Genomic DNA, 12,721 nt, shown 5'->3' with positions numbered 1-12,721 from the left:
TCGAACTTCAAACTGTCGTATTCGAAACCGAACCGAAATGACGTCACACCCGTACGATTACTCGAACTTCTAGCACGTCATTTAGAACACAGTTATCGAATGAAAGTTACCGAACGTCCTATTGTTTAAAAGCAGGAATGTAATATGGATATCTCTTATTATTTTAAATACAGTCCGGATTTTGTTCAATTTTATTAATTTATTTTAATGCATACCTATATTTTAGGCCATTAAAGTCTTAAAAATGTATATAAAATGATTTTCATTTCTCTTATAATCTATTTCACTGACTAACTCCGTAATCACTGTTCGATAACGATATCGAATCCGGTATCCTTATCGAACGTTTTAACGCGAATGTTCTGAATAGCTCGAAAAGCTTCGATTCGAGAACGATATCCAATCGAATGATTCAGTTAAAATATCGAAGAGTTCTAATCGGGGCGGTTAAAGGGCTATCCACACACATCAGGGCCGTGCTAGTTTGTATGAATTGCAGGCCCGTCCCGGCGTCGGATTTTTTTTTGAGACCCTGACGGAGCACGGCCCATCCACGTCTCGCGTACGGCCCGGATACGTGTGGATAGACCATTAGTCGGTTGAAATGCATGTGAGTAAATGCATAATATATCTTCAACCTTAGAATAATAACGCATAGAATGATAGTTTCATATCAAACGAACTGTCACAAGTGAGGCAAAAATCAAATTCATGTAGGCTAGTTTTAGTAGTAGGTTAATTTTCGGTTTTAGGTAATATTTATATAAAAATACAAGTTGAAACGCGTTACTTCCTTGTGGAATGTGATGTTAGTATCTATTTTATGTTTGTCTGACGTATTTTTACACTCATTTACCGCACATTTCGTAATTTTTAGCTAAAATTCTTGAGCTGTTCGCGGTGCAAGTTGACCTTGAGCACTGACGGCCCGCCCGCTCGTGTAGGCCCTTTGGGCGCGCTTCAATTTGCCTCACTTAGCGTGTGCGGACTAGGTTTCTATGCGTTATTATTCTAAGTCTTCAACATGTTTGTATAACAAATGATTACTGATATATTAAATCTACACTTATTTTGTTACAACCTGTTTTTACAATGATTCGTATAATGGTGCGATTTCTGGTTAACAAATTTTTATTAGATGGCCCAGTATTGTAACTTGGGCATTGTTATTTCCAGTCTTGACACTTGAGTAGGGCTTATTATAGATTCCCGGTACTCCCGGATAAAAAGAAAAATAGTTCAGTTTAGTTTTTTATATAGTTCATATCGTTATTATGGGATTTTGTACTCGTATTGAAGACTGATAATTGTTAATGTCATTATAACGCTGCCTTACATTTTTTTATGCGGTGTTACGTTGTGTTAAATTTGACAGTAATTACCTCTCAAATAGATATTTTGAATAAAAACCGTTAGTTTGATCAGAGAAAGAAGTTTTTCCTTATTATTTATGGTGTTATTAGTACGTCAATTATATTAAATAGGTACAGATAACTCGGAAGAAGCATAGTTACTGGATACAGTTTAAGCTTTTCAAGAAGTATCGGGAATACCGGTAGTACCGGTATTGAGCTGAGTCCAGCCCCGATAATCAAAATTTTAGGAATCGAACCGGTTTGCAAGCCATACTTTTAAGTCATGACTCATGAGTTTGTGTGGACCTATAGTCGGTTTTTTTTTTTTGAAGACGGAGAAAAATGACATTTGTATGGTTGCCAGTTTTATAAAATTTTAAATAGATATGTAGTTATTGTCGATAATATTACTGATAGATTGTCAAAGAAGATAAAAATCTTGCCAAAAATGACTGAATTCGGAATGTTACGACGACGTTCTAATTATTATTAACTGCGTTATTGCCTTCTTTATTTTTATTTTGACAGTAGGCCTACTAGTGTCGAGATCAATTTTCATTCAAATACATTTACAATAATTGACAATTCAAATGAACTTGTGCTCATTAATTGGATGAATAATGAGGCGAGGTTGATTCAAATGGAAAAGTTCGGCTATTTATTCCATAGGCGTGACTAATATTCAGTCGATAGTCGATAGAATATTTGTCGACGGCAATCACTAGTCCTCGCAAGCGGGCAAAACTTTTGCGCAATGAACTGCCGTTTACTCCGTCTTCAAAACAGACGACTATAATCAACTTTATTAAAAAAGATTTAACAACAAGTACTTGAATTGATTCCCAACCCTCTTTGAGCCAGAGTGGAACAACTTATGTATCCAATTAGAAACAGATTACAGACGAAATCTAAGGTAAATTGATAAGTTTCTTTTGGATTCTGAAATCACCCAGCTTAAAGCTGACCGTTGACACTGTTGGTGTTGTCACTAGAAGCAGCGTTTATTATTCTGCTACGATTGAGAGCAATAGATACTTATTACTTTCTTGACTTCAACTTCAACTTGAGACGGTCGGTTGCTTCCTTCGCCATCTGTGGAAATAGAAATACATTACGATACGTCTAATAGGTAAACAAGCTGTACTCTATCGGTCTGCCATTACAGGGATAGCTCCATCGAGTATATAACCACAAATAGAGACGAAATCTATGGCTCCAGTGAAAAGGCGTACAAGTCAAAATTGCCAACTTTACAAGGAAACGCGAAGGACACAACGCTTAATATCATATCTGTTTTTCGCGTCTCCAGGTAAAGTAGGCTTTTCTTACTTGTACCCCTTTTCACTAGAGCAACAGAACTTATTTTTTTGTTTTTGTTAAGGTCCATTCCTGACACATCATCAGGCAAATGGGCGTTATATATCTTTTAAATATCAACTCTCATTTGCACTGAAATCACACATTAAAAAACTGAAATAGTACAGGGCCAACAACTGACCTGTGTGTACGTCTCCGTATATTCCAAAAATATTCTGTATTCATTGTAATAATTATAATATCTCTAACAATGGGAGCTGTTTCATTCGGTGGTGTGGGAAAAACAGCAAAACACCTAATTACAAAACTAACGGAATCGCATTAAATATGAAATTTTGAAATTTTCGTCCATTATAGCAACGCTCAGGTTAAACTGGTCGATTTGATGTGAAACAATTGACGACACCCGTCAATAGTTTCGAATTCGGGCTAGCCAATCGGAGCGCAGTTGTCACAGTATGATTTGGCAGAATAGTTTTCAAACAAATTAAATGACATTTCGTCTCTATTTCTGGTTATATACGTGATGGATAATCTTACAGCTTATGCTAACTTATAATTAAAATTCTGTATGAAACGTACTCTGGTGAATAAATGGAATAGAATTCGAGCTCCGAATATTCCAACTCAACACCGTACCTACATCATAAACTTTCACAAAATAAAAGTGTTTTGGAACTTTGCTTTGAATTTTATTCTCAATTACACGTCAAAACGCATTATATTTTCCTTACCATAAAAGCCTCCTTCGCGCCCGGGGCTCTGTTTTTGTCAGGATGCAATACCTTTGTCAGATACTTGTAAGCTTTTTTCACTTCATTGAGATCAGATCCTCTTGGTATACCTGTAAAAATATACTAACATGAGTAAAAGTTTGGATATAGGACAAACTAGGCACAAACTTGGGTAAAAAGACAAGACAAGCCTGAAGATACAGGTAAAACTGAACAAGAGTGTGAGATCGATTCATGTGAGTAGTCGGCGCAGTAAAATAACTAGTGCATCAGATGATCACACCCACAGAACAATAAATACAGTAGGATGGTTAGTTAGTGTCTGACACGTGCCAAGTATAGATCTCGAATGACGTATCTGGCCTCAGTTCGCCATTTTCGCTTTGTATGGTATAGTTATGTCATTATTTTGTGCAAATTCTGTAACATCCTAGAAAAATGCCTATTGTGCTGTTTTGGAGAGTAAAAACATTACCCGTGGTGGTATCATCATCACCATCGGAAAGTGTTAATTTAATAAATTTTCATTTTTCTGTTAATCGAAATAATTTTTTTGTTACAAGAAACGAAAGTAACGCTTATACCCCTCTAATATGGTCGCTTCTTTTTTGGAGAACTAAATTAATAACTGCAATTCGCGTCATACTCCGTGTCAGAACCACCTAAGCGTTAATGAATTTTTATTTTTTCAAAAATATCTATACGATTTCTATAAAAAAATCTAGAAAAAAAATATTTTATTTTATTTTACGATTAATTATCTAAACGCCTGGAAATGCACACAATATGATATTTCATATCCTTGCTAGGAACTTTTATGTAGGCGCTTAGCAACTACTTCGAGGAGAAAGTTTGAGGCGTCGTTTTGTTCGAATATTCAAAATACATTGAGGATTTGGGGGTGCTAGGTCAATATAGTTGTTATAGAATTATTTGATGCCTTTGATGCTTACACTATGTTTAGTAATAGATATTTATTGGTGGTTCTGCCGGGGAGAATGCTCCGCAGCACAACCACTTTGAATGAAAGTTTACGACGAAATTAGTGATATAGATATTTTTTTAGTAGGACTAGAATTTTATAGAAATCGTATAGATATTTTCGAAAAAATTAAAATTTAGTAAAGCTTTGGTGGTTCTGCCACGGAGTATGACGCTCCAATTCGTTGTCGTTCAGCAATTAACCGCTAGATGGCAGCAGATTGACTGAAATTTCAATATAATATTAAAATGTCGTAACGGGCAATAGTAGATATTGAACTTTCAACGATATGTCAACAGGGTAAAGTTTAAATTATATTAACAATCCAGAATTTGTTATTTCTTTTTAAATTTGAAACTTCCACGAATTAATATCAAGATATTTTAGTGTTTCAAATAAAGAATGTATGAGTTTTGGCGACGTCGGTTCTCATAGTAATCGAGGCGTAAGTCACTTCCATTGTTTTTTTCTACCGTGATCACGCCAATAACCAGAATTCAACAAACCGTGTCATTCATTGTACCAAGGGCAACTAATGGAGTTAAATTCAGGCCCTGGGGGGTGATTCACGTAATCGAACCGTTACGATATCGCAGCGATTTAGTCGTTCGATACAAATGTCGTTAAAGCGTATTCTGGTATATGAATCGAACATAAATCGACTCTAAACGACAAGTCATACGTATTCTGCTAAAAGTTTGACCGTTCTTTCAATAGACTTTCTACGACTAAATGTCAAATTTCACAATCCGAGATGTCGTTCATTAGTTGTTACGTTTCGATTCTACTCATATGAACGTTCGTTCAAGCGATACGTGAATACCCATTTTGGATAGGACTTCGATCGAACGACTACGTAACTTCAACGATATTTTGATAACTTGAACTTACGTGAATCGCACTACTGTACTCTCGTTCTCAGTCCAAAACAATTACCGTCAAATAAGTGAGTAATACTCGACCAAATTAAAATACGCATGATGGGAATGAAGCTTCACACTTGAAAATGTATTTTAATTTCGTCGAATATTACTTATTTGACAGTAATTGTTTACGGCGAATGTCGGACAGAGAACGAGAGTTGTATAGCAAACGCCGAAATTACAACCAATTTACTTAAGGACGTTTCAGAGATTGAAATTATCTCACCCCGAGTTTTAACTATGCAACGTCTTCAATACAATAAAAGTAGTCCAAATTATTATAATTTACGTAATTTCAATTCGGTTTGTGAACTTACCCAAAATGTCATAATCATCTTTAGCCTGTTTCACTCGCTGAATCTCGCTGATCTGCTCGCTGGTTACTTCTCTCTTTTTTGGCTGAGGTGGTGGTGGAGCGCCAGCATCTTTCCTGACAGTAATCTTTCTAACTTCTTTCAGTACTTCGTCGGGATCTTCTCCGTTTTCCGACAATTTCTCTTTTACTTGTTTCAAGAGATCTTTTGCTCTTGAAGTTGGGTATATACGCTCAGACTTTGTCAGCAGACGTAACGCTTTCTTACAATTGCCCTCGTGGAAAGCATTTTGTGCTCTCTCTATACATTCTTCAGCTGTTTCTAGTGTTCCTGTAGGTCTTGTCGGTTCGTTGCATTCATATCCATTCTTAAGTTTTTCTAACAATTCCTTAGCTTCGTCTGTAGAATGTATATTTATAGACTTCAAAAGAAATCTTTCGGCTTTCACTACATTATTATTCCCAATAGCTATACGTGCTATAGTTATACATTTTTGAGCGGCCATGACATCATTTTCATCTTCATTATTGTTATTGCTTAAAGTGAATCTTTCTATGTGTTTCAAAAGTTGTTGGGCAGTATCAGTAGGATGTATTCTTTCAGCTTTCGAAAGCATGCGTTTTGCTTTTACAAAATTTTCAATAGATATAGCATTTTCAGCTATTTCTATACATTTTTTTGCTTCTTTCATCTTTTCTTCTAGCGACATTATGAAGTATTTTTACCTTATTTCTTACCTAAAATTAAAAGGTTCCTTAAACTAATGTAAACATCATTTTAAATCCGTGTTGTTGTAACAATTACTGCTAAACGGTATTCAGAAAAACAATTACAGTGTTATGTAACTAGCATATTATAATGACTGCGTCTATGTTTTCACAAAATAGTAAAAGGTGAACGATTAAAACAATTTTTTTACATAATTTTTACAGCTATTATACATTGTTTTAAGGGTTCCGTCTTCTGTATTAACTCCTCCAATTTCAACCAGCAGTTTGTCAATTCGTTCACTTGGATAAAATTCTGCAGCTCTCATTAGTAACTCTTTGGCCTCTTCAAAATTTTTTTTGCCGATTTTCTCCAAAGCTGTCTTCACAAGTTTATCAGATTCAAAAATATTCTTAGAATTTCCATTATTTGTTCCATCACGTTTGTGTTTCTCATCTCTTTCAAAACGAGCCATTCGTGCTTCTAGAAATTTCTTATGAACCGATGTAGTACGTCCACTTCTGTTCATGTCCCAAGAAACAATCAAGAATGTTTCGGCTTTCTTCAAATCGCCATCAAGTATAAGATTTTCAGCTTTAGCCAGTAGTTTGTTTGCGTCACATTCATATAATTTTTTTGACTGAGAACTACGTCTATTACAGCTGTTTTGTTTTATTTTTGCTTCTTGCAACAATTCCTTCGTGTGTTCATTTGGTTGCTTTTCTAATGCCCATTCTAAATAAAAACAAGCAAGGTCAAACACTTCGCAAGTCATAGCTTTTATAGCCCGATCTATTAATATTTCAGCTTCTCCCTCGCTTTTCAAATAATCATCGCTTTTTAAGGTTTTATCACTCGAAGGATGTGATGATCTAACATTTTTAATATGTTCAAGTAGTTTTCGAGCTTTGTCGTTGGGGTAAATTCGAATTGCTTTTGAAAGAAAACGCTCAGCTTTATCTAAGTCCCCTTCGGCAATAGCCTTTTCCGCCAGTTCTATGCTTTTATTATATTCCAAATTATATTCGTTCAGAGAATGATCATATCCATATTCACAACTTTTTTCTGTTTTTACGCTAGAGTTATTTTGCCCTTTTGCGTTGCGTACAGTTTCCAAAAGCGTCTTTGCTCTTTGACTGTCACAAATTCTTAGAGCTTTAACAAGTAAATGCTCAGCTCTTTCGTTACGGCCTTCTTGAAAGGCTACTTGTGCCATTGTAATGCATTTCAATGCCTCTGCTCTGTCAGATTCGTTGGCTTCAATAGTAAATTCGTAGCAATTTAATTGTACAGAAGTTTCATCGCGACAAATTTTAATTTCGTTGATGCTCTTTATTAGTTCTTTAGCTTGATCTGTTGGATAGAGTTCTTCTGCTGAGTTCAGGAAATTCATGGCATCTTCGAAGTTTTTTTCATCTATTGCTTTTTCGGCCAAGGATATCAAAGCTTTCACTTGTTCTTCTTTCGATGGAGATTTTGTAGTTTTGTAATCTCCCTTATATTTAGAAGAATAATTGGTTCTCTTGAGATTTTCCAAGGATTTTTCGATCTCTTCCATCAGCGACTTGACAGTAGGTGTAGCGTGTATGCTTGCAGCTTCTAACAAAGTAACTTTTGCGAGTTCAAATTCGCTGTTATTAATACACTGCCTCGCTTTGTTAACGAGCTGATGAACCTGTTGTAATTTCTCTCTATCTGCTGTTTGTTTTTTATTATCTGTACTGAACTTGCATCTACCTGAATTTGTCTTTTTATTTACTCGTGTGCCCGTTTTTTCCTTTTCATTTTCTAAGCTTCTTTTTTGGGCCTCGTAAGTTTTATTAATTTCAAATGAGTCATCCTTTTTCTTTCTTGACTTTTCTTTTTCTACCACCTCTTTTCTTCGTCTTTCTATCTCTTGTCTTTCTTTCATCTCCATCTCTTTTCGTTTTTCATCTTCCAAGCATGAAAACTCGGTTTCAGAATTAGTTATTTCATGACTAGGTTTTGGTAGGTTCTTTCCTTTAAGATTTTCAACATGGTCAAGCGTTTCGTTAACCTTTTTACACGGGTAAACTGGCTTTGCCAATTTTGGGAACGTTAAGTTTCGATTTTGATAGGCGATTTCAGCTTCATTGATATTACGCTCATTTAACTCGATATTTTCTTTAGCGTAAGTTGTCACAGTGTCTGATACCTTTTCGGGAATAGCCGTGTTTCCTTCTGTTGAACTCCTTGAAGCGATTTCGGCTCTACACTTTGACAAATACGGTTCCAAATTCAAGGATTTATCACATATTTTTGCGTCAAGGAATTTTCGGTGGGCTTCTTTGAAGTCACCAGTATCGTACGCTTTTTTAGCATTATAGAGATTTTCTGCAGCGAATTTGATATCATTTTCAGTTACAGTTTCCTCGGGAACAGTTTTATCTAGATCTTTATTTTCTTTACTACTTTCTGAAGCCATCTTAGTTCTTATATTCGACAATTCTAGTTCCAAATTCAACGCCGAGTCATATATCCTCGCTAGACACAAAATTAATTCAGCCTTTACAAAATCGCCAGCGTCATATGCTTTCATTGACTTGTAGAGGCACTCGCCTGCGTTTTTGTATTCTCTTATTGCTTTCTCAATCTGCTCCTTCCGTTTTTCTTCCATGATTTTCTTATTTATGGCAGCTTTGACTTGAGATAGTTTCCTCTCTATGTTCAATTCTGCGTCAAATCTTTTAGCCTTATTCAACATTCGCTCGGCTTTCTCAAAATTGCCAGCACTGAATGCTCTTTCAAAAGCTGCCAGACATTTAACAGCATTTACACTGTCGTCTCCTGATTTTGACTCTTCTTCTTTGATAGTGTCAACTTGTTCTACAGCTTCGGTAGCTATTTCAATAGGGTTAGGGTCCTTTTTTGGTTCTCTAGCAGCCCGGATTTGTTTCAGTAAATCTCTAGCATTTTTAGTCGGAAATATTCTTTCAGCTTTCAAAAGAAGACTTTCAGCTCTATCGAATTTTTCATTCTCTAAAGCTCTTTTCGCTTTTAGTATACAATTTGTGACATCCTCTTTAGTGCCTTTCACTGTCACTATAGATCTATAATCAGGGACTTCTATGTCATCCTCGGGTTTTATCACCTCTACTTTGTTTAGGGATTTTTTTTTAACTGCCATTTTAATTTTTCTCATCAGTTCAGTACTTATACTCTCAGCTATAAACAATTGATTTTTGACCTCTTCACAATTGAAAAGAGAGGTATCAAGAGCAGTATTAATGTGTTCTATACACGTTTGTATGGCACGTGTTTTTGTCAGCCCGTCATTTTCATTCTCAATTAGTTCCTTGCCATAAAAAGTTTTAACTACTTCCTGTTCCATTTTAAGCACTTTTAGACGCATTTGAAATGAATTATTTGCAATTTCATACTGTTTTTGTTCAATCTCAGTGTCATTTCCATTTTTTTGTTTTATTTCATTAATGTCTTGTTTAATTTTACAGTTATTTGTTACTTGGCCAAGTTCTGTTTCGTTTTGAACTTCATTTTTTTTCACTTCTTCATTTTCTTGTCGAAAGTAGCCAGGTACGTTCAACACTTTAAAGACTTGATATTTCTGTAACAAATGTTGCATTGCAAAGCTCTCTGGATAAACTTTTAATCCTTCTATAAGCATTGCTTTTGCATGTTCAATTTGTCCGTCCAGGAATAAATTTTCAGCTCCTCTTATGAGTTTCCTTTCGTCCTCTGCCATATTTGTTTTCTTCGATGGTTCCAATGACCTACAAGGTGTTAAAAAAAGGATAAGAGTCAAAATGCCCTTTGGATTTTCCCTTTGCAACTGTAACATAAAGGATCCTCAGAATAAAATTTAAAGGAGAATTTCGTGGTTACCAGTCCCAGATAATTAAAAAAAACTTGTATGAAAGCACGCATCAATATGCGTATTGATGTGAAAGATGGGTGTCAGGGTAGTAGAAAGTGGAATATCTTTAAAAGGAGACACCTAAAGGGAATTTTGACAACCCTAAAAAACTGTTCAAAAAAATCCTAAAAATACCTACCAATGGTATGCACGGGTCGAAGGGATGGTGTTAAGGCATAGTCCACCATGCTGGCCCACTGTCGAATTTATATATTGTCCAAGAGTTTTGTAAAATGACCGACATGCAGGTTTTATCAGATGAGGACGTTTTCACCAATATTTAAACTATAGTCGTCACAAAATAAGAGGCACCTTTTGACACTTGTCATCGCAACGTAAATAGGGATGTGAACTAAACATATTACACGATTCTCACGAAAAATCGATACGATGTTTTATAAGTATGTGATCGTTCAAATTATTTTTCGGGTCATTGATTTTCGGTTCTAGATAGAACAATAATAATTAACATTTATTTAAGCAATATAGAATTTAATATAAATAATAAGTAATTATTTCGAATGATCACAATGACAATCTGTACTTGTTGTTGTATTGTAGTTACACTAACAGAGTTCACAAGGACAACCTGTAGTTAAATAGCAAAATTCTGAAGCAAAACAAAAAAGACTTTTACTTTAAAAGTTTACATTTTTATTCACTTTCATCGGAAGATGAGCCAAAATCATCAGTTAAGCTCATTAGAGACGAAATAAGGCCCACACATTCCTGGTAACTCATCAATTATACATCACTTATAAATATCAACTCTCGTTTGCACTGAAATATAGACAGCGCCAACAACTGACCTGTGTGTGTCCGTCTCTGTATATTCTAAAAATATTCTGTATTTAATGTAATAAAGATAATATCTCTAACTATGGGGGGCTATTCCATTCGGTGGTGTGGGTAAAACAGCAAAGACCTTATTACAAAACTAACGTATTCAATCACTTATCGGTAATTAAATATTAAATATGTAATTTTTCCATTTTCGTCCATTATAGCAAAGCTCAAGTTGAACTGATCGATTTAAGTGAAACAATTGACGACACCCGTCAATTGTTTCGAATTCGGGCCGGCCATTTGGAGCGCAGTTGTCACCGTAATGATTTGGCAGGATAGTTTTCAAACAAATTAAATGACATTTCGTCTCTATTTCTGGTTATATACTCGATGGTTAAGCTAGTATCACCTGTATGTATAATATTTGATTTTCAATCATATTACCAATTTTAACATCTCTGTCAAACTAAAAACAAAAAGTCAATATTTTTAAGTGAAATTGAAATGATTTGGTGAAAATGGGCAATTAATTGGTTAAAACACTATAGTTTAAAAAAGACATTGAGGAAGTAACTGTCTTTAAGACGTTTCGGACTAACTCAAAATTTCATATTTTGGAATTCGTGCGAAAATAATACTTGAAATATATTCTACTACAATGCTTCAATAAAATGAATGTATTTTTTTTTAAATCCAATTAGTCAATGATAGTTTGTTCACTGTTTCGCTAATTGCATTCAAAGTTACATACCATCCGTCTTCCTTAGGCTGCTAACAGATTCGAGTTAATTAACGACTTCACGCGTTAACTGCATGAAGTCAGTTTCGACTACATAAGGTCGGTTTCGGCAGTTAATGCGTGAAATCATTATCAAGTTAGCTGCCTTGACTGTCAAATCGGGTCGCTTATATTGTGACGACTATAATGTGTACACGATTTGAAAGGCTGTGTCTTATACAGAGTGTAAAAAGACCCTTAACGAAGCCGAAATATGCGCTCAGTAGACATCAAACTGAGGCACATGGAGCAATCTTTATTGTTAGGTATTAAAAAGTAGCTGTTTTTATGACGCGCAATGTAACAGAGTGCACGAGTGTGAGTCTGCCTGTGGTACAGGTACAGCTTTTATTGCGGTTTTTTAATTTCAAACGTCTCGTTTACTTGTAAATTTAAGAAAAAATATGATGTTTGTTTGGAGTACATTTCAAAACAAATTTCGTAAAAAAAAATGAAAAAAATGTTCACTTTGACCCTCTGTGTCTTTTTAAATATCAGAGGTTCCCAGATATGGCTCCATACAAGAAAATACTAGTAACGATGGGAAAAATACGTAGTTGTCGTTTTCGTTAAGGGTCTTTTTACACCCTGTATAGTAGGTAAGTTGGTTAACACCAAAGTATAATAAGACAAGTATGCTAACTCCAAACAAATGTAACAGCGCCGCTTGTATGTGTGCGCGCACGCCGTGTACGGTCGCACACATTCGTATAACTTCACAGTGCACTGGCGGTGTACAGCGCGTATAGCATATGATTATTTGTATTCCATGAATCTAAGGTGAGTCACTGGAGAAGCGGACTGTTTTACTAAATGGTATGGACATTTACTATTAAATAACGTTCTTACAAAAAATGTACGATACACCTAGGACATTGTCCAAAGAACGTGCTAATGTGTTACACGATAAGATGTACTTTATCTTAGAA

At 35.3% G+C, this 12,721-nt stretch overlaps 1 protein-coding gene across 1 annotated transcript; it reads right to left on the bottom strand.

The window, feature by feature from the left end:
- Positions 1–901: 901 nt before the first annotated feature.
- On the bottom strand, positions 902–9,602 carry LOC113238890. Its single transcript, XM_026475742.1, has 4 exons — positions 6,637–9,602; positions 5,629–6,324; positions 3,407–3,516; positions 902–2,447 (listed from the first exon to the last, which is right to left on the bottom strand). Exons 1-4 carry the CDS (start codon positions 9,494–9,496, stop codon positions 2,394–2,396), a joined length of 3,720 nt encoding a protein of 1,239 aa, XP_026331527.1. The 5' UTR covers positions 9,497–9,602; the 3' UTR covers positions 902–2,393.
- Positions 9,603–12,721: the final 3,119 nt, after the last annotated feature.

Source organism: Hyposmocoma kahamanoa, unplaced genomic scaffold, assembly GCF_003589595.1.
Source record: "Hyposmocoma kahamanoa isolate Upper Pololo Valley unplaced genomic scaffold, ASM358959v1 98742, whole genome shotgun sequence".
NCBI lineage: Eukaryota > Metazoa > Arthropoda > Insecta > Lepidoptera > Cosmopterigidae > Hyposmocoma > Hyposmocoma kahamanoa.
The sequence above is the reverse complement of the archived record's forward strand: the minus strand, read 5'-3'. Positions and strand labels throughout refer to the sequence as shown.

What these genes read in the sequence shown, in the direction of transcription:
- LOC113238890 (XM_026475742.1), bottom strand. Translation starts at nt 9,496, where the DNA reads ATGAGAAAAATTAAAATGGCAGTTAAAAAAAAATCCCTAAACAAAGTA. An exon ending in AGATGATTATGACATTTTGG is followed by an intron (nt 3,517 to 5,628) that starts GTAAGTTCACAA and finishes ATATTTTTACAG; the next exon opens with GTATACCAAGAGGATCTGAT. An exon ending in GCGCGAAGGAGGCTTTTATG is followed by an intron (nt 2,448 to 3,406) that starts GTAAGGAAAATA and finishes CTATTTCCACAG; the next exon opens with ATGGCGAAGGAAGCAACCGA.